The 22,498-nt window shown below is 44.0% G+C and overlaps 1 protein-coding gene and 1 long non-coding RNA gene across 3 annotated transcripts in view; one reads left to right on the top strand and one right to left on the bottom strand.

The window, feature by feature from the left end:
• Positions 1-22,498, bottom strand: part of PEAK1 (pseudopodium enriched atypical kinase 1) — a 111,632-nt gene that overhangs the window by 14,612 nt on the left and 74,522 nt on the right. The window contains exons 4-7 of one of the 2 annotated variants that reach the window (XM_058811044.1): positions 18,679-21,942; positions 12,421-12,537; positions 10,450-10,646; positions 2,598-3,346 (exon numbers count right to left, since the gene is read on the bottom strand). In XM_058811044.1, coding sequence (XP_058667027.1) covers positions 2,598-3,346; positions 10,450-10,646; positions 12,421-12,537; positions 18,679-21,836 — 4,221 coding nt within the window. In that variant the 5' untranslated portion in view covers positions 21,837-21,942. The remainder of the gene's footprint in view (positions 1-2,597; positions 3,347-10,449; positions 10,647-12,420; positions 12,538-18,678; positions 21,943-22,498) is intronic. The other variant, XM_058811043.1, reaches the window with a different exon arrangement.
• Positions 5,676-22,498, top strand: part of LOC131561669 (uncharacterized) — a 29,892-nt gene continuing 13,069 nt past the window's right edge. The window contains exon 1 of the long non-coding RNA XR_009275098.1: positions 5,676-5,810. This is a non-coding gene — a long non-coding RNA (uncharacterized LOC131561669). The remainder of the gene's footprint in view (positions 5,811-22,498) is intronic.

Here is a 22,498-nt window from a genome sequence, read left to right as displayed (position 1 = left end):
GTTAGTCAGAGAACTATTTTTAAGAAATCTGAATTATGAAAAAAAATGTAGCACCTATTTGACCATGTTACCCCGCTTTCTTTCTTCTCTCTGGCTTTCTACAAGGGAAATGTATTGTGGAGGACAGGAGATAACAGACCAATGGCACAGGGAATATTGTACAGGCACATCTGTGATGTGCAAAGAGATATCACATTAGTGATAACTCAAACCTGCCAATAGAGAAAAATACCACTTTGGGCCCTAGAAGGAATCATTTTGCATCATTGTATTAAAGCAAAACCCTCCAAACCAGCCATGAGCAATGCCAGTGCTGATTCTGAAGCACAGCTGACTGCAGGCAGGCTCATGGGCTGGCTCTCCTTGCCTGCTCTGTACCACTGCTCATGGCAGCTCCAACACATCTACATCTCATTTCACATCTTTTCCAATAAGAAGTCCTTAATAATTAACACAATAGAAATGGTTAGATCCAGATATCTGCATTAAAAATATACCTCTTCAGGTCTCAGAAAAATATTAGCTGCACCAATCTTACCTTTCAGTTTTTTGTATCTTGTAAACAGTCGTGCAGGAGTGGTAACAATGTTTAATTCCTGTAAAGCACCACCCTTGTATGTAAAATAAAAGGAATAACAGCTCAGGCCTCACACATCTGGGTCAGGCAATAAATGTTTTATCTCAGTTTCAACAAGGAGGAGTCAGAAGTTCAGTGATTTACTCAAGGTCACACAGGAAGCCTGACAGTGCTATGAGTCTCAGCTGTCCTCCTCACTATCTTCCTACCAGATAAGCAATGAGAAATGCAGAGTTACAGCACTCAGAAAGAACTACCTATATAAAAGCCCATGAAATAACAATATCTTCTGAGATAGCTGCCAGCTAAGCACTCATATATTAGTAGGAAATCTAGTAAATCTTATTTCTTTAATGTGTTAGCTGAAGAATTTATAAGGCAAACACTGATGGCTAGGCAGAGCTTCTGAAAGGCTGGTAATGAACACTGGTGAAAATCTAAGACCCTATATGGGAACAGAAAGGTCTATTGCCCTAGAATTTAATTTAAAATTACATGGCTCTGAAAATGAAGAACTTTTCAAATTTTTAGGAAACCTTTCCTAGCTAGGAGTGATGATTTAATTTCCTCTGCATGCAGGTGAATCAAAGGATTTTGTTATTGTGAGTTTCCAAAAAACCGCCGACACATGTTAAAAGAGCACAGCTTTTCTTTCAAAATGTCATTAAGCAGTGACCACAGTAAAGACTAAGATGTGTTGATTTCTCTTTCGGTCATTTTGGAGCTGCAACAAAAACATGCAATTAAACAGCAGGTACCAATGGCACAGATGGGTGTGGACAGGAGGAAGAGCCTGTATCTTGGGAACCTTCCTTCTCACCTCTGCCAGCAGCAGCCCTATCACTATGGGATGTGGAGCAGAGTGGCTGCTGTCACAGTTCCCACTGATGCCTGGGGTTAGCACTGCTGCAGTCCCTACCCTGACAGGGGGTTAGCATTGCTGCAGCCCCCCTACCCTGACAGGGGTTAGCATTGCTCCAGCCCCCCTACCCTGACAGGGGTTAGCATTGCTCCAGCCCCTACCCTGACAGTGGGTTAGCACTGCTCCAGTGTAGGAGCGTCGGGGGGTAGCACCATCGGGATGGACGGAGACACAGATCTCTGCAGCCAGGTTGTGGAACTTGGGGTTTATTGCAAAGGGCCTGGGTGCAGGGCCCTGCTGGGAGCTGCCAGCCACAGCTCAGAGCAGGCCAAGAGAGGGGTAGAGAGGATGAGAGGGTAAGAGTGTAAAAGGGCAAGAGAGCAAAAGCATAAGAGAGTGAAAGGGGTAAGAGAATAGAAGGGGTAGGAGGCAAGAGGGCGAAGTTCCCGTTCCCATACAATAAATCATCTTCTGTGTTGAATATTCTGATTCTCACTAACCAATCTAGTACAATATACAAATCCTATAGCATTTCCATACAGCCTATAAGAATCACTACATTATCATACTGTGTTACATTTTAAACCCTAAAAACTCCTCTTTGGGCCCCTTCTGCCAAGCTGGCAGGGTCTGCTGGACCCTTGGACCTGCCTGCTTGCAGAGGGTGTTGTTCCATCAAAAGGGGATTACCTTCAGCCGGCCACACCGTTGTTTTCCTGTTGTTCAGTAACTAAGGGATCTCAAAGCTTGCTTTCATTTCCATCTCACTTACAGTTCTATAGTCTCAAAACCTTTTGCTAGGCAATCATATTTATAAGGCTTTCCTGTTTCATCTTTCCCAACACTCCAGCCCCTCTACCATGACAGCATTGCTCCAGCCCCTCTACCCTGACAGTGGGTGAGCATTTCTGCAGCCCTCCTACCCTGACAGGGGTTAGCATTGCTCCAGCCCCTACCCTGACAATGGGTCAGCATTGCTCCAGCCCCCCCTGCACTGACAGCATTGCTCCAGCCCCCCTACCCTGACAGTGGGTTAGTACTGCTCCAGCCCACCTATCCTGACAATGGGTCAGCATTGCTCCAGCCCCCCCTGCACTGACAGCATTGCTGCAGGCCCCCTACCCTGACAGCAGGTCAGCATTACTCCAATCCCCCTACCTTGACAGCGTAGTTGTTGAGGGGGTCCTTGGCGTAGGAGGCAGGGTAGTACACGGCATCCCCCGCCTCGCAGCAGGGCTTGTCGCTGGTGAGGCGGAAATCCGACCAGCTGTCCACGCCGAAGCGCAGCTGGTCCTTCTGGCCCGCCATGAACAGATCCTCGCACTTCAGCGCCAGCTTCTTGAGCGAGTCAGTGTGCAGGCCGCGGATCTTGCCCACCACCTCGTCCCTGTTCTCGATGCCCCGGTAGAGCGCCTGTCTCTGCGGCTTCTGCACGCCCCGGCCCTGCCTGGCCTGCGGCAGGCGCCGCCCGCTCAGCGACTCCATGCTGGTGGAGCAGCGCTCCTTGATGCTGCCCGTGGCCAGGCTGGAAACGCTGCTCGTGGCCGAGGCGGCTGCTCTCAGCTTCTCTGAGGGCCTGTCCAGGGAATCTCCCGACTCGTTGTCCAGGACCTTGAGCTCCAGGCTGACCGAGGAGCAGGCGCTGCTCGCTTCCCAGTTGGTGTCAATGTCATAGGTGGGGTTGGCCATGATGCACAGGTTGTTCTCCAGAGCCTGCTTCTGGAGGTCTCGGGGAGTTGGCTCTGTGTTCGCTCTCAGAATTGTTTTCTTTGGCAGTGGAGGTGGTGTTGGCTGCAAGTTGTTCACTGTCTCCTGGTCTGCCAGCCCTCCAAAGGCAATGGCATCATCCAAAGCTCCTTTGGGTTGCCTGGGCTGTTTTGGAGGGATCATAGCTGCTCTGGACTGCCCTGTGGAATAAGGTAATAGTGAGAGAAGATTAAAGTACTTCATATGTGCTGCTCATGTTTGCACTCTGAAAAGAAGTTTAAGGCAAAAAACCCCCAAAACCCTGACTAGGACCTGCCCCCCCCAACATTTCAAAAACCCCTAGATACATACATGAAAAGATGAATTAATTAGCAAGTCAATGATCAAATCAGCATCATATATATCTAATTACATCCAGCCAGTCTTGATTTCGCCTTGGCATATATATTGAAATCAGCTTCAGTGCTAGCAGAGCTGCCATTTTACATCCAGCAGACCAATGACAAGAACTGCAAGCAAAACCAAACCTCCATTTGACACTTTGGACAAGTCCAGTTTCAGCAATTACACCCAGTGTCCTATAATTTCTTCTGCAGTCAACTGAATGTAATATTATTTCTTATTTTCTATTCAAATGTGCTAAAACTAAGGGTGGATAACAGTCCATAAAACAAGTGGGAAATGCACTAGACAGGCTGAAAATCCTATTTCAGAATGAAATCCAGAAACTGCCAGACACAAATAACAGTTTAGATACTCTGGAGGTCACATCAGGCAGTCAGGACTGCCCGAGCAGATTCACACAGTGAAATCAAGGAAGTCAAGCCAACTCCCACTCAAGTTGACAAGTGTGTTGCCATCAAGAGCAGGATCATAATTTGACAGAAATAGTTTCTACCCTGCAATTAAAACTGTTGTGCCCTCCCTTTGCCACAGGTACTTTTGCTGGCAATGTTACATTCAGAGATAACCAGACCTGGCTTTACCCAAGAGATCCCAAATGGCAAGTATGTACACACAGGCTGGGATTTTCTAGTTTCAGACATTTGTGTGAATCCAGGGAAGATAAACTTCCTGTCATGTGTTGTGGATGGCTTTTATCAAGGACATTTATGTTTCATAAGTGCCAGAGTCCTTGGAAATGCAGAATAAATAAATGACAATAATATAATGGAGAATAAAAACTAATAAACACAAAATACAAAAGACCAGCTCACTGCTCTGGGACAATTAAACTGTTGTTACTCATATCAATTTGAGATCCTTCCAATTAACTGCTGCTTTCAGAGAAATTATTTTATAAGTTTTCTACTTCTCCTGGGAGGTTCACTGACTGTCATGGTAAGGTAGGAAGCCAGCTCTGACAGTTGAAAACAGCAGACCTGAAATGGATGCTCTGAATAACTGCAGCTGAGCATCTTTTCTAGTAAGGGAACAGACACTATAACTATTTGAATATAATGTGCTGAATCATAAAATCATTTTGGCTGAAAAGTCCTTTATTAAGATCAGAGTCCAGCTGTTAACCTAACACTGCCAAGCCCACAAAATCCTTGTAAAGAGAGGACTAAACTGGAAATCTAGGAGGATCTAAGATTCAGATCTAAATTACATCACTTCAATCCATAATTAATAATTAATGACTTTGCAGTTTGCAAAAAGAAATATTAGCTTCCTCTGCTTGTTAAGGTAGGTTGTTACAGTTTTAATGAACACTACAGAACCCAAAATTCACATGCCAGGATGTACCAAACCCTGCAATGTTGGATAGAATGCTGAAATACACCTCCTAATTTCAGAAGATCAGAGAGGATCATATTTCTATATGTATCCACAAACAAAACAACCTTACACCCTTTCTTAGCAATTGTTCTCTTGTCAGTCACTCCAAGGAGACAGCATCCCAAATGAAAGTTCTATCCCCATCTTTTGTTTAAGCTCCAGAAACCCTCAGAAAAGCCTTATGGATTTAATGTATGTCTGGCTATTCCAATGTTTAAAAAAACCAAGTTTTGAGCAGGAAATTCTATCAGTTTTGTACATACCTGATATTCAGGGAAGACTGCAAATCATTGTAAAGGTTGCTGATAAAAATGTAACTCTTGGAGGGCTGGAGAGACCCGACTGTTCCTTTGTATTGCAGTGAGTGTTTGCTGTGCTGCAGCATTGAACGCTGCTGCCAGCTGGGCACTACAGGAGCTCTGTCCTGAAGTTCCTTTTGCAGAGGTGAAGTGTGGGATGAGTCCAAGTCAAGAGCAGAATTGATGTCTGTGTGCCAGACACACATCCAGATGCCTTTTGCTTAATCCTGAGACAAGTTCATTTCTACTTGATACCCAATTCTCTTACTCATGCAAACATGTGTCCTCTTCCACAACTGCTCATTCTTACAAAATCCGTGACCTATGTACTTCTCCCCAGCAACACTCTGTGCTAAAGAGCACTTGCCTGTTTTCTCCTCCTCACCCTGCTCCCCTCTCTGCTGGGACAGCCTGGCTGCTGGGTTTTACAGACACTGCTCAGGAGGCACTCTGCTAAGGGGCCTTGCTCTGGGACTTGCTAACCCAAGGATGCACAGCTGCTAGAGGGAAACAGGGAAACAAATCAGAGCCAGATGCACATCCTGAGCAGCAGCAGCAGCAGCAGCAGCTCTCTCCAGGAAAGGTAAGATTTATAAGTGTTACTGCTCCCATTCTCTTGTTTTTTGTCTGCTGTAATGACTCTGTCCTCCAAAAGTCACTCACACAGAGGAGAGTGTTGGGACTGCAACCACGGCTGCTTTTGCACAGCTACTGGCACTGTGACATCCAAACAGAATTGGAGAAGGTTTTCATAACCAGAAGTTGTTTTTTCAGATGTCTGGAGGGGGTGGCAGGTTCCAGAGAACTGAATGTACAAGTCATTCTGTAGTTACTGTTTCAAGTACTCTCAGCTGAGAAAAAATGAGTTTGTATAAAATGCTATGTTACAGTGTGGTTTCTTCCCACAAGAACAAGTTTTCCATACTGAAATCTAACCATCTGTATTATCCAGTTGAAAAGTTTCATGTCTGCACTGTCTCTATGCTGAGTTCCAGCACTGTACATTTCTTTCACTGCTGTTGTGCCAGTCTCCAGTTTAGCTTTCCCCCAGCATGGCAGGAAACTACAGGGCCAATTTTTATAAAATCATTGCCCAGCAAGAAAAATATTGTCTTAAATGTTGTCCCTGTCAAAGGCACAAAAATGTCCTTTTGCATAGAAATACCAGCAGAGCATTAATTTCTTTTTCTTGCCTATCCTTTCCTTCTCCCCTTGCATGCTTAAACTCATCATTTCCTTACCTACTGCACAGACTCTCCAACACTGCAAGTTCAGCCTGAGCCACACTCTTGGGAGGCAAAATGAAAAGGAAGAACAGGGACAATATTAGGCTACCACTTGGAGAGATCTTTGAAGTGGATTCCAGACTGCTCAATGACAGAAAAAAATTTAACTCTTTACAGACAGCAGATTTCTACAGAGCTTTAAATAATTCTACAGCTCAAAAAGATCTTCCATTATAGAATCTCAATACACTATTTAAATATTAATGCTTAAGTCTCCAGACACCATGCAGAGTTCTGAAACTCTGAAAGACATCTGAGAAAGGCATTTAAGTTTAATTTTTCTGGGTAACTGATTTATCATTTGCATTGCAGCCTATTTATATTAGCTGCCGAAACTATCAAATCTGACATCACTCCTTAATAAACACTTATCCTGGCTGATAAAAATAACCAAACCATGAAACAAACCCACAAATGCCACAGCAAAAGCTACCAGTATGCCTCACAGCCCCAGCTCCAATAAATGCTGTGCATGTACACCACCATGCTATGAACCTGTCCTGTACAGATTTGCACTAAATCCTCCACTGTTTACACATGTAGTGTCCATTGAATAGTTAAAATCTTACCAGAATGATGATAGATGTTAGAGAAATGGAAGCTAACATTTGTTAAGTAACGCTGGTGGTGCATGTGCAGTGTCTCAGCAGTAACCTGAGGCTGGCACAGGTCTCCTGGGAGATGCAGGAAGAGAATCTCACTTTGTTTGCTTGGTGACTTGTCAGGTCTTGCTGCCCACCCTCCATTGCACCACCTCAGACATTACCTGTGCTAATTATGCACTACACAAAATGCACCAGACTGATGCTATAATCACTGTCACTGAACCGTCAGTTTTCATCAACAATGATCTCATTACTTTATTTCCAGCCTGGCTAAAGCACTGTTTTCTGCCCTGGTCCAACTGACTGACTGAGGCAATGTCCCATAGCAGACACTGTGATTGGGATTTTTTTTCCAGTGTCAGCAGTCACAAAGCCTAGAAACTCAGCCTCCTTTTCCCCCTATTTCTTTAGGTGTAAAGAGAAAAACAGCTGATAATGAAATAACCTATTTTTTTTCCAATGGCAGAAAAACTATCCTGAGTATACTGAGAATACCTTAATCTACTTACAGCCATGCAAATTCAATCAAGTCAATTTCCCCAACAAATTCACACAAAGACAGAACAATTTAAAGATTTGTAAAGGAAAGGCTTTGTCTTCCTTATCATCAGTTACAGGGCTTACCTGAATTCACTTCTGTAACAATAAAAGAACCTCTTACAAAAGAAACATCCAGGCCCTCCCTTACACAGCTGAACATTTGTTTCTTCATCTTGATTCAAGTGGCAGCCTCTGGATTCTGTTAAATTGTTGATACCACAGGTCCCCCATTGCAGTTCTGCCCACCACATGAGCACCCCCACCATGATTAAGCCAAACTCTTACTTTGATAAGCTGACAGATTCTGAATTAGTCCCTATGAAGTGCTTGCCTCAATACCAGGCATTTGCAAAGCTTTTCTTTAGAGCCTGTGCAATTTTTAAAACATTCTTCTTAAACTGTGGGCAACAGAGCCTCACTGTGACCACGGCAGTCAAGAACCTCTCTCCTCCTACTCAAGTTTCCTTTCATTTCCACAGCCAGGAACACACCTTATCCTATCATCATAAAAGGTCCAACTCTTTTATGTTGTACCTGGCTCCTGGAGGAGAATCCTCTGTTTTGTAAGGTTTGTCTCTTGGAAGGCCAAACCAAATATATTTGAGGGCAGTACCTGACATAAACTGTTACCTGACTGCAGATGAAAATTCACCAAGGCTTGCAATTATTTCTGTTCATGACACTTCATGAGTGCTAAGGCATCATGACGTGTCAGAACTGAAGATTAGCCGTTTATCAAAGTAGAGACATATTATCTGCTTTTTAATAAAAACCATAGAATATGTATCAGATCAGTTTAAAAGGTGAACCTTGTGCATTATGTTGCAAATTGAGATGTGCACATGATGCATTTTACAAACTACAAACTGCAGCATGCAGTTCTAACTGCAGCTGAGGCAAGAGTCAAATGTGATGTAACTTCTCATATTATCCTTTCTTCCAGTTTCACATACCAGGATTTGTTAATTCTACAAAAGATAAGGTTTTGCTGCCCAGGTGATGCAAGATGTGAAAACAAGTAGGGATTATTCTCTGTCCCTACCTAGAAATCTCTCTGTTGCCATCTGAACTAGAGAGTGAGGCTGGCTGAATAAAGCAGGAAGCCTTTGAAGGGCAGCCAGGGAGCTCAGTGCCATTTAGGGAAGCATTGCTCCTAGCAGCAGGCAGCTCTCCCAGCCAGAGCCAGGCAAGCCCCACAGCTAATTAACCCTTTCACACCAAAGGTACTTTGGAGACAGCACAGCTCCAAGTGAACCCACGGTGAGGAGAAGGTTTTGAATAAATTGCTAAGGGGTTGACTTTTTTATGGCTTTAAAAAGAAATATTCAAACTTAGGACCAGCACTAATACAGGCCAGGACTGATGGAAGGGATCTCTTGGGACAGGCAGGCAGGGTCAGCTGGAGCAGGTTGTCCAGATCCTCTCCAGTTGGGCTGGAACTTGTGAATATCTCCACAGGCAGAGATTCCAAAACTCCTCTGAGCAAGCTGTTCCAGTGTTGATGGTATTTTGCTGCACAGGATAAACATGGTACAGGCAGTACTGATGCAGCCAGACCTCAACTGCCTGGATTCTGCCTGCAATGTCCCTGTCTTCTAAATACAGCAAATATAGATACAGATACATACCTCACTAAATTGAAAATAATTCATTATATCTATGAGTAATTCACCATAAAGATACAGATTTTAGTTTTCCCCCTTAGAGGAGGAATTTCTTGGTAGATGTTACCATCACACTTGGATAGGATATTTTTCCTCCTTATGCTTTATCAACAATACCTAATTAATGTTTTAATAGCAGAGTGCACCAATAAGCTGGCCACTAATTCACATTTAAGTAAAAAAATGCAACACTTTCACTGAATGTCTAAGGAATGTGGGCACCTGAGGGTTTAAAGTTCAGTCCTTGATCCCTGAAACCTGTGTGGACATGCCAAACTCCCTGTACTCCTGAGCCATCTCTACACAATCACTTCACTCTTGGCCAAATGCTTAATGAGTTGCTGTGTACAGGATTGGGATGTTCAAAAAACATGTATTGGGATATCCTGGAATGTAAATAAATGAGAGATTTTGTTGTTCTAGAAAACCTGGCTGTAGGTATCCCTGAATTCACAGTGCTGCAAATCAAAATGCTTTAGAAAATCAGGCTGATAATATTGACACTGTGCACTGGGAGATGCTGCTTTATCTTGCTCCCTTATCTTCCAGAGAAGCCCTGCATCCATGGACCTCTTAACGAGTCAGGAATTCAGTAATCTTTGAGTAGCACCTTCAGGACATTTGTATCTCATTGGGAAGGACCAAAAGTGAACTCTCTGACCAGGATAAGAACAGTTTCAGCCAACAAGAGATGGGTACAAATATTTTAGCAGTTATTGGTGCTCTAAAATACAAAGCCCTATCTTTTGATCTAGTTTAGGAAAATATTGAATTTTATTTATTCCTTCTAAAGAAATTAGGTAATTTGCTCTGTATTTTAAACATCTTTGACAAAAATTCCTCCAAAGAGATAAAAGAATGTTGATTTTAAAAATCATCTGAGATGTTCATCACTAAGGGCAATTAAAAGACTGTTTTAAATTACAGGAAAACAAACCTTTGAGTTTGTTGAATCTTCACTTTCTTGGTTATGACCTCGGAATGAGACTATATATCTTTATCTTCTGTAAATCGATATTAAGCAGTTAAAAGCTACTTTCATGAAGATGTATTGAGCTGTTCAGAAGAAAAGGCTCTTCACACCCTGGACAGGTCTCCAAAATGTGATCCAGTTCCTGTGCACTCACCTAGGTTGCTGTAGGTAGCGCTGCAGGTGCTCAGATCAGGAGAGTTTGAAGCTGCTTCTTTCTCCTCCGGGCCCGGGGCGCCGCGGGAGGCGGAGGCGGGGATGACGGAGGCGCTGCCCCCATTGTCCTGCTTCACAAACACCGCCCTGGGGACACGCGGGGACAGCTCCTCCAGGGCCGGCTCCTCGGGCACCTGACTGAAACAGACACCACAGCGTCACCTGCACTGCCAGCCCGGCACACTGCGCGAAGGGCTCAGCTGCGAAAGGAGCAAGTTCTTGCACCCTCCTTTCCTAACTATCTACAGCTTTTCTTTTCCTTAGTGAGAAGGAACAACTCGTGATTGAAATAGTAACACGTTAGTTACTATTATCATGATTATAATAATATGTAGCATATAAGAGTTCGTGCCTTCGATATAAAAGCTACAATAAAATGTTTTACAGCTTGACTACCATCAACATCCATACTCATAAATGTGCAGGCATGATTCTGGGTAAAGTGAGTGGGACTCAGGACAGCAGCAGAGTTTAGGGTGCTTTTTGCCAGTGCAAGCAATTGTGCCTCAAACAAATATAACAGGGTATAGGAAGTAGGATTAAGTCCCAATAAATGCATAAAACTTCAAGGATACATTTTCATATCCTGGCAGGATTTTGGGAACTGACACTCTGGGAAACAGACCTCATTTAGGCCAATAATCTCTTTCCCATATAAAATTCTCCACCGTTAAAATCCATCTGCATTAGGCCAACTGCAGAAGGCACTGAAGACATTCCTCTGTGCCTGCTCTTAGCTGTGAAGTTTTAATCACACTGTGATGACTTACAGCACAGAACTCTGAAAATTGTGCATTTACTTGGTTTCCATGGATATATTTATTGCAGTATAATTTAAAAATGATGCATTATATGCATGAAAAAAAGTTGAGATTTAATAAAACTCCACAATCATACTGAAAATATAACAGCAATTATCAATAATATGGCACAAAAACATGTCAGAGCAAAAATATTTCCATGCCTTTATGTTCTCTCACTTGCAGGAACAAATACTCATTACAGGCCAAATCTCAAGAGCATATGTGCTGTTTGCTAGCTCTCATTACTACAGCCTGATCAAATACAACGGGAAGAATTTGAACTACTTGTGACTTCCATTAGGGACATGAGTAACACACTTCCATCAAAAAACAATCAGCACATCATGTATCTGCAGAGATACTTATTTTTTGTGATAAGGATTTCAAACTTCCACAAAGAGTTAACACAATAAATGACAGGTATTTGTCTATGGCAAAGGCAAACCCCTGAAAATCCTGGGACACAATCTCGTAGCAATCCCCAGTAAAAGGTTCCAACATGCCAATGCTCTGCATGACAAGACCCAGGACAGTGCAGTGAGCACATGCTGTTTCTGCTCAGACTCATGAATTTTAACTGCAGGCTGACACAAACCAAACTCATTAGAACTTGTTAGTAAAAGAGAAAAAATGGCATCAGTTCAAAAAGATGTAATCTTTAATCAGCGTACCAGTTTTTGTTCCATTTTAGTACCATGCATAGGAATGGTGTGAAGAACATTCCATGTGCCATAAATATATCCACATTAAAGAGTTAACCTCAGTAATTTCAGAGTAAAGCAGACATAAAATTAAAGCAGTAACAAGGCTCTCAGGATAATTGAACTGAAGGCTTGTAGTTGCTGTAAATAATGTACATACCTGCATTCCTCAACAGGAATGTTTTAAGAAGAAATAGGTTCTAATAGCTTCACAGTTCTGTCATTGCCACAAACCAGGAATTATCACATCTCAAAGTAACTTTTTAGTATCACTTGGTGAGGTAAGAACATACTCATTCTCCAAACCAGACACATGCATGCACATACACTAAACCTAAGCTCAGAAGCATTTTGCCAAAGTAAACCAACAGCTAGAAAGGAAGAAAGAAAAAAAAAATACCAACTCACCCACTGTACTCACTCACACAATTCCCCATTAAAGGAAATTCTTTCAGGGCCTTCTTGAGTCTTTTAATCATGTCTTGAAACTCTGGCGAGCCATTGATTCCACAGTGTTCTGGTGTGCTACAAGTTGTGCAAGCTGTGAGCAAGAGGGCTGAACTCTGCACAGAGTGATACACCTACTGCACCTTAGTGTTTACCTTCGGGGGCTGGGCCCTGCCAGAGCCAGCACAGCAGCGCTGCCTCCTTAACTCCTGCCCTGCCTCCCTGCAGGGCCAGGGCTCGGCTGCATCACTGCTCTGGAATGGGCTATGGCCTCACTCATGCCACTGCTCCGGGAAAAGCACGGCTCAGCTCTCATCGGGAGCTTCAGCAAGTGACACTAACCTATTGTTGAGAGTTAGAGAGTATCTCAAATCTGTATTCAGGGCCTCAAAAGAATACATTTTAAACCACAGCAATTAGAGGTCAGGTCATGAAATCCATGGGGAAATGCTTCCCAGTATCTTAACGCTGAGAACAGAGAGATCAAGCTTGTGTACACAGTGCAAATGTCAGCCCTTCGGTGGTGCTGGCAGGACACAGCAGGAGTGAAAGGGGAACCATCCTCACTCAGGGAGCTCCAGGAACCACATCCCCAGCTGCTTCAAGAACTAAACAGTTAAAATAGCTGGTTTTTTGAGGAAAGAGGAGCAGCTGATAAACAGGCAGTTCTCTCAGATTAGAACCATTAGAACCTGATTTAGTGTAACTTTCTATCTGCTTACTGCTAAGAAGTCATACTTACAGCTATCTCCTTATTTGGGATATTTATAGATATTTTGCCAGGATGGATTCTTTGATGCCTTGCATAAGAGCACATATTTAGCATCTAGCACAGTGGGCGCAGCCTCCTCTGTCCAAGTTTTTTTCTCTCCGCTTTTTTATTTCAAAAACAAACTTTATAGAAATTAATTATCTTAGAGAACTCTGCTCCTCAGGCACAAGTGGCTGAAGTTAAACAATTATTCAGTTAGTGGAGGAAGCAGTCCTCTGCATGCAGAGAATGTGTCTGTTTTCCTAAGTAGCTAAGATTATGTGAAGCAAAAAAACTTGCCATAAAAATGACTGTCCTTCAGACAACACCCCACTGAATTCATATACTTGTCATTCACGTGTGCACAGGCTCAAAACTGTCTTAAAAGTGTTATTTTTCTGCAGGGACAAATGCCTCTCTTTCCTTCAGGCTCTCCTCCTGCATGGATTTTGGAGGCCAGCCAGAAGATGATGTGGTCTAACTCGCCTCAGTCTTTTGGGAACAGCAGGATGCAGAAAGCTGCCTGTGTAGGGTGTTAATTTTGGTGAGGACACTGGAATCACAGCTCTTGTGTGACCTGTGTTCTCCTCTATTCAGAGCACGCCTGCTCAATTAGGGAGATTAATAAACAGCAATGAATACGAGGGAGATAAAGTGGAACGCTCATAAGAAGTGATTGTGAGAGTGTATCCTGAAATAGGGTCAGATCCAGAGGTAAAGGTGAGGGAACACAGCTCTGTACACGACAGCACACAAATCCCAGTGGCAGGAATTAGTGACAGAGACAGAGAAAAGCAGATGTGGCCTTGGGGCCAGCACAGACTCTGATCTCCTCCCTGAGTGGACATCAGCACAGCAGCCATCAATGGCAGCTGTACAGTTGGAGATGACAAGGAAGAGGACTTTGCTTTGCACACACAAAAACCCAACTGTGTAATTTGTAGCTATATTAGTTTCAAAGAGAGCGCTCTGAGATGCCCTCAGGCCCTGCACTTTTAAGCTAATAAAGCAAACATAAAGCCTAAACTGACTGAATGATGCTTGAGGGAAAATGCAGAGGTGAATGGCCGGAGGGAGGTCAGAGGCCACCCTACCCAGAACTTCTCCTCAGACCACTGCCCACTCTGTTCCTGCAGAGCACTGGGCACACACAGGCAGTGCCCAGGTCTCAGTCACAGGGCACTGTGCACACACAAAACATCCCAGCAGCTCCTGCAGCTCAGTCCCTCCTCACCACCACCAATAGTCACTGAAGAGGAAAGTGATACAAACTTCTCAAATGACAACCTGAAACTACTAAGCCATGAAGTTCATTCTTAATTCTGATTCTTGAGAAGCTGGCTTAGTCCTGAAGCTTGAGAATGTTTTTTTTTTAGATCTTGTATAATGCGATGTTTGCACGGATAAAGGGAGTACACTCGATAATCCAGTAAAGACATCCTGCTAAGCTCTTTAGTGTCACTGAAACTTAATGGTAATGACTTGCACAGATTAACTGTGCATTATAAAGAAGATATTTTTCTTTATCCATTTTAGGTTCTCGGTCTTTCCATTTTACAGACTGTATTAGAGGAGTTAAGAACAATACATGATTTTCCATTTCCTAATCTAAATTTATAAAATAATAAATGGTAAAGTCCCTTCTATTTGGATCTTTAACAGTCCTTGGTGTTTACAAGTTCTCACATAAAATGTTACCAAACTTATTGCTTAATGCACATGCAGAATTTCCTATTGTGTTAGAATTGGAAAATGTTCTAGAGAAAAACCTCACAAGTTTTTAATTTCTGAAATGGTTGAAGAAAGCTAGTTAATACTTTTAAAAGCACAGCTAAGCACTGCTGAGTAAGGTAGATAAAGCTTGCTGACACCAAGATAAGAGAAGCCCTAACATGGATTTGACAAGAAGGAAGAGCTGATCCACCTTAAATTTTCAGAGAGAATTTCTCCCATTTCAGTAGACTTGCTCAAGCAAGGAATTTCTTTTCATCTACAACATCCTTGAAAATGTTCATCAATTTACTTGGGCTGTACCTAAAAGGTTCTGGGTTCATGTGAGACCCTCACCCTAAGAGTTATACCAGAAGCCCTCCAAACAGGGAAGGACTTTGTTTTAAACAGAGCCCTACTGTGATTTCACAGATTTTCTTATCTTCTCAAGCAGTTTCTGAAGCAGCTGTGGAATCTGCAGGACTGGATCAGACACAGTGTGAAAGTGGAATGTGGTAGTGGTGGTTATTCCTGCCTGTCTCTGGATGAAATTCTGATCTTAATGTATGGCTACATTGTTGTAGAACAGTGATTCCCATTGTTTCCACTGAGTGATCTGTCACAACACTCATACTCCTCTGTACAGAGCTCAGATCTATCAGTTATGAGATCAAATCCCTTCACAAAAACTAACACAATCTTAGGAATTAGATTGGTGATCACAAATTTAGCTATGAAGAAATGCTTCCTTATGTGAACCAGAACAAAATCAAATACAGACCTCACTACCTGAAGGAAGTATTTCAGGAAAAACAGAGTTTTACCTTCACTTCATCCAAGACTGGCCCAAAGATCCCATAAAGTAAAATTATGGCTGACTTGCAGCTGTGAAAGGAAACTCCTGAGTTGAGCCTGTAACTGAAATGGAGATGGCTGTGCCCAGCTCAGATTAGTTCAGCTCTGATGTGCTTTCTGAGAACAGCCAAGGCAGCAGCAGGACTGGGCTGCACTTCGCTTTGAGGAAATGTCTCAATCTAACAAGTTGCTGCTGGGTATGAGCAGTGATGTCTCAATGACGGAGAGAAGCCTTTACCTTGTGAAACTCCAATAGGAACACTCTGATCCATAAGATAACAAAGCCTTTGAAGGATCTTTTTGTTCAGCCTGTGATGAGTGGATTGCAGCTGTGCTGTCCCACCTTCATCAATTACAGATACCAGATACAGTGGTATCTTTGGTCAGTTTTAGGTTTTGCACCTGAGAACAACTGCTGGCTCATGAACTAAAGGTGTTCTCATTCTAATTAATAAGAAAAATGGCATGACTGCTGATTTTTAGCAAAAAATTATCTATCTACAAGTTTTCAGTAAATTTAATATATCATTATTTGCAAGCTTCTTTTGAACCAGCATTTGTGCATCCTGCCATCAAACAGAAACAACCACACTGACAAATCCAAACCAAGTTCCTTTGTATGAGAGATCATTTTCAGCTTTCTGAAAAACTGACAGTTTTGCAAGTGCTGTTCAAAGGGAAAACTGACCTTTCTAGTGATAGCTTGAAATACCTTCAGCTGTTTTGTAGTTGTGTTATCAATCTTTAGCAGCTCTGTAATCCATTGCAAAGTAAGGAAATGCTGGATCTTCATTAAATTTGCTTTCAAGATCCCCCAGTAATCTGACATTTTAAAAGCTTATCTTATTTTCCAGGGCATCAGTTTGTTTTTTCAGAGAGCTTGCTGTTCTTGGTGTTCTGAGTTAGGGAAGTGTCCTGTTCACTGATGGCTATCTTCAGGTCATCCATTCTCCTCTAAGCCTCTGCAGGCTTAACTGAACATTCTAAACATCTTTTTCATGCACATATTTTAGCCTGAATTACAGCTAACCTTCTACTAATACCTGGAGGGTTAACACAAAACAAGCAAAGCTTCTCATGGGTTATGCCTCCTGCTTGAGCAAAAATGGCATTTAGAAATCCTGATTCTCACCCACCAGGATATTAAAAACGAAAGCCAAGCCCCTCAAACAACAATAAAACCCTTCATTACGTGGCATTATAAGGCTTCACTTGGTGTCATTAACAACATTAAAAATATTAAAAAACCCTAAATAACTCAAGGCACCAAGAATATAAGAACTGAAGCATAAAGCTACCCACAACTCAGCACCTCAGTGTACTTTGAAATCTGTAGACACCAGGGAACGATATTGTCAGAAAGAAGAAATTCCAAATCTAACATGTGGAAAATTTCAGTTTTTACTGGGGAAAATTCTGAGATATGGTTTTGACCAACATCCTTGTGACTTGAAGAAAACTGAAGAGTAAACATGCTTTTTGGAATGAGTGAATGAGAGATCAGTGGCCCGCTGCCTCCAAGAGGAAGGGCAGGAGGAGAACGGGACACATCCCAACAGCACCATCTCCAGGGCAGTGCCAGGATCCTGGCAGGCTGCTCCTCTCACCACCCACAGAGGAGCTGCTGCCCCCTGCCCATGCCCTGCCCATCAGCCAGCTGCTGTGCCTGAGCAGTGACTGCCAAGCTCCTTCTCTCCTGGATCTCTGCCCTGGCTCACCAGAGCACAGGACCTGGGCACTGAGAGCTGGGGCAAGGCAAGCTCCTGATGGCACTGGAACCAAAATCAACCTCACTTTCCCTGGCTTGCCCCAGGGACAGGAGAGAGAAACCAGGTTCCTGTAAAGGAACAATCTCTGGCAATCCTTTAACTTGCCCTCTAAAGGCAGCTACTTCTCACCAATTCATTTAGGGCAAATCCAGAGACTGCACTATTCTGGCACTTGTCTTGTATGGAGGAAGAAAACCAAGTGATTTTGCTTTAGGACAAGTGGCAGTCAGTTTATGGTAAACTCTATCTATGCTCATACAGAGATTTCTATTAGGTTAAAACTGTTTTTAGCTAAAAAACAGCAGTTTTCTTGTACAGAACATGGAGAAAGAAAACAAAAAACACTGTCATGATACATTTTCTGGGGCTCATAGTTCACAAAAATTTTGGTTGTGTTATAATGAAATAAATAATTCAAGTTTAAGCCTACTTTGGAATTGGTTTGTGTAATAACACTGGAAGACAAATTCTAACACATCCACAGCTGTGGTCCAGCACTCAGGGAATTCTACTCTGCCCACATGACTGACTGCAACTGATGTGACCAGCTCTTGCTGGATCTAATACTGTGCCAGGGGACAAAGCACAGTCACTGCTAAAGGCCTTGCAAGACAGACATAAAACTATTTTGTAGGCACCCTAATTGTTCATTTTGAGAGTGCTGCAGTGATGCTGCAGTGTGGTTAATTAGCATCTGTTGAATTCTTGGGCATGTGAGGTAAAGTTAGCACAACAGCTTCCATGAGTCACAGATCTTTTCATTTCTATTGTACTTCTCAATAGTAGCCTCCTATTTCTGCTGAGAAATTCTCAAGTTTCCCATAACACAGAAACATTTCTTAAAGCAGAAATTCAAGAGAATGGATCTGATCCGATGGAACATGACTATTGTGACACATAAGTGAGCCTGCAAGACAAACTCTAAATATCAGGTACTGCTTCTAGTAAATGCTTTACATCTTTTCTGGTATCTAACATAGCAGAAAGATTTTAAAATACCCTCTAAGTTACCTAAAATAAATATACTTTGAAAAAATGGCATTAATGTAATAAAACTCTTTAGTGTCTCCCTTTTCAGCAGCATATACAGGACAGCTCACAACAGAGTAAGTGACTAAAACAGCTGAGTGGTACCTGGGGATTTTCTTGGGAGCCTGAGGTGGTGAGGAGTGGCTGGCTGTGCTTTGTTCCGAGCTCTCTGGAGGCTTTTCCTGTGTTTCCCCCTTGTCCTTGGCCAGTGCCTCTGCGATGGCAGAGTCCAGGCCAGGCTGGGCTGGGAGCTCAGCCCGGGGCTCGGTCTGTGCGGGGTCACACCTGTACATGAACACGATCGAGGGCTTCTCGCTCGACTCCGACTTGGCCTCGCTGAACCAGTGGTGCCGCTGCACCGGGGGCGGGGGCAGCATGTGGATCACAGTTCCATCCAGACCCACCAGCTTCCCCTTCTCCCTGTCCTTCTCCCTCTCCTCCTCATCGTCGGCTTTCCTGCGGCGGAAGAAGCTCTTGAACGAGATCCAGCGCTTGGGTTTGGCGTCGGGGCGCCGCCCCTCCGAGTGCAGGATGGACTCGGCTTCTGTGGACCTGGGGGGGCTGTTGGGCTTGGCCCAGTTGCTGAAATGCCTCTGCAGCAGGTTACTGGCATGGTAGGGAGAGGAGGTGGAGCGTGGAGGGGGGAATGGCGGGGCCTGCTCTGCCTGGGGACTGGTGGCACCCGGGGTGGCTCGTGCTGCCTTTGGAGAGGGAGTGGCAGCTGGCTGTGACAGCGGATCCTTCTGCACTTTAACGGCAGTGCTTTCCATCTTGGAGGACTCCACCTCAGGCTGCGATGTAAACAGAGATTTGGGTCGTACCAGGGTGTTTTTACCAGCATCTCCCTCAGGGGGTAAGGAATACAGTTCTTCTACACTGCAGGACTTGGGAGCAGACTGAGGTGTCTCTGGAGGAGACTGTGGAGGCTGGATAGAAGCCACAATCTGTGAGAGCACCGTGCTCGCGTTCTCTCTGCCACTGCTGCTGCCGACAGAACCCTCCGGGGTCACGTCTGCCTTTGCTGCAGGGTCTTGCATTGCCTTTTGAACTCTGGAGGGGGAGCTGTGGTCAGCACTGTGACTTCTCTGCGGGGATATCTGGCTTTTACTGAGGCAGCTGTTGAACTCCTGGACCTTCTGAGCCACAGAGCCCAGCCTGCACTCAGGGCTACTGGCCGCCCCCTTTGCTTGGGGCAGCTCAGTGGATTTGCTGCCTATGGCTTCGGTGCCTTTACTTTCAGTTTCTATTTCTTCATAGGTATGGCTTATCACACTTGTAGTTTTATCTTTGACAGACAGCTCCCCAGTTGTCCCTAGAAAACTTTTATAGATTGCCAAGTTATCATAGGCATTTGGATTGATTACAATGGGAACTTTAATAGCATTTTTAGAGCTCTTAGCATAAGTGGGCTCATCATGAATGATAATAGGGAAAGGTGGCATGCCAGCATTGTTGTAACTGTTGAATTTTATCTCAGACAAATTGGGAGACTTAACTGGGATGGTTTTCGAAGAAACGTTTGTAGCTGTAGGTGAAGTAGGAGCTGACTTGTGGCTTGTCTTCCTGGGAGGAACAGAAGGTCCTGAGCCGTTTCCAATCAGTTCCACCTTAGGTATCTTCTGTCTTGGACTAGTGCTGGAAGTCCACACTTCCTGGTATCTGATTGCGCTGGATTTTTTCAGGTTGGTGTGTACACGCACAGGTGATGCTGCAGAGGATGCAATAGGTGTGCCTGGGGTTACTGGTGAGCTTGGGTTAGATGATGCCTTTTTGGTTTCTGAGGTTTCAGTCTGGTTCTCTTTACATTCACTGGTCATGGCAGCTGATACATCCACTACTGTGTATGGCTTGCACACTGGCTGTTCCATGTTCACCACCCTGTAAGGTTTAGCTTGCTCCTCCACAGGCACCAAATTAATAGTCACGGCTTGACCAGCAACATCTGAAGAACTTTTATTCTCCTGCATATCAGTCTGCACAGCAATTTTGCCATCCTTCTCCTCCAGGCGAAGCGCAAGGACTGCCTTGTGAGTTTCCTGACTTTTCAGAGCAGTTCTGGGTGCTTTTGGCACGTCCTTCACTTGTTGATTGTCACAAAGACTTTCATATTCTGGTTCAATCACTTTGAGTTCCTGAGGAGTGCTAGGAGATAACCCTCCATTACAGAGCTTCTGGGAAGAACTGCTGGTTGTCCCAGAACGAGACTCTTCTGTCAAAGAAGAATCAGGAGATGTAGAATCAGAAGATGCCATGCTCTGCATGCTGTCTTGCCCATAAAGAATCACAGTCTCTTCCCCATAACCATTTAAAATTTCATCATAACTGTCGTCATAGTCCACGGCACAGATCCGCTGCAGAGACTTGTTCCGAAGGGGCACAGTATTCCATTTTTTGTCAACACAGAACGGAACAGGAGACAGGGTGTTAGCTCTGAAATTAGCAAAGCGAGGCTGGCCCCTCATGCGGATTTCCATTGCTAACAACTCTTCATCACTTTCATCCCAGCTCTCGTGCTCTTCCTGCATGCTGCCAAAAAACGTGTCATCCTCACTCTCATCCCCACTAGACAACTCTGGATAACAGAAACGTCCACCTTCATTACTTATGACTTCAGTGCTTCCACTCAGAATAACATGCTTACTCTGTGAGTCCTTCATTCCACCCACCATGCAGCTCGGAGGGATCTTCCTTTCTAAGGATCTCTTGTAACAATTATTTATCCTTCCCAAGAAGGTTTCTCTCGCGTTTGTTTCATTCCCAGCGAGCTGAGGTGTGGTATCCAAACCCGCAATCTCCTTCAGAACTTCTGTCAGCCCATTATTATTATTGTTATTGGGCACCTTCCCCACGCCCTCGCTGCTGCCATACGGCCTGGGAACATGGCTGTAACCTTCGATCTCCTCCTCATTGTTATTGTTCAGTGGTTTTTTGCTCAGCACCGCCTTGTTGCGGTTCCAGCCCGCGGGCAGGGGTTTGTTCTCGACCTGCTCCAGCGTGGCCAGCTCCCCGCAGAGCCCCTCTGCCACCATCATGGTGGGTTTCACCGCTATCGTCGGCTTCTTGGCCACGGGCGGGCGGAAGCCGCCGCTGCCCCTGCCCGGGCGCTGCCCGCTGCTCTGGCTCGCATTGGCTTTCAGGTTGGCATGGGAGAGCGGCTTCTTCTCCGACACCGGGGGCAACTGGTGCAAGCTCTTGGGCTTGAAGCAGTTCTTACATTCACCGGGTTTCCAGACGTGCTCAGTGAAAGTGTTGCAAGCAGACATTTTCCCAGAGCCCTGTGCCTGAAGCCCTGCTGCTCAGTGCATGGCAGGAGTCTCCTCCATGGGCTCTGCTCACCCAGCACCGACGCTTCCCGGAGCAGTGATCATGCTGAAAGAGCACAAAACACAAAGAGGATGAGAATGGAGGAAAATCTGCTTGATCATTATATTTTTCACACTAAGGATAATGTGGAAGGGGTAAGTAGCCTTTTGCTGACGTCTTCATTTATAAAACTATATAACTGAAATGCAAAATCAAACTGCAACTATCATTCTTCTCATACATAAAGAATTAAAACTTTGGCAGCTAAGTCCTATGCTACTTAAAGCAGAGGGAGGGAAAAATGGCAGTGACTGAGAATTTAGAGTAATTCTCTTGACTAGTTCAGGACCATTGACCTTTAATTTTGTCCAATAAAGCAAATGCAGGAAGAGGATATAAACGCAAAGATTACCGCACATTACGCTTTCACCATAACTACTCAAACATGAGAGAAAAGAGCAAGAGTATGTTTACTCTCCTAAATGCAATTGAGATAATTTGTTCTAGCTTTGAATGTGAACAAGCTCAGCCTAAGTGAGAAAATGTGTTCAAGCAATCCCAAACTCTGCCATTTTAGCACTTTTTTCATCAGAGTCAAATGATAACTGGAGAGATATTTTGG

Source organism: Ammospiza caudacuta, chromosome 10, assembly GCF_027887145.1.
Source record: "Ammospiza caudacuta isolate bAmmCau1 chromosome 10, bAmmCau1.pri, whole genome shotgun sequence".
In the NCBI taxonomy this organism is placed as follows: Eukaryota; Metazoa; Chordata; class Aves; order Passeriformes; family Passerellidae; genus Ammospiza; species Ammospiza caudacuta.
This window is presented reverse-complemented; position numbering and strand designations above follow the sequence as displayed.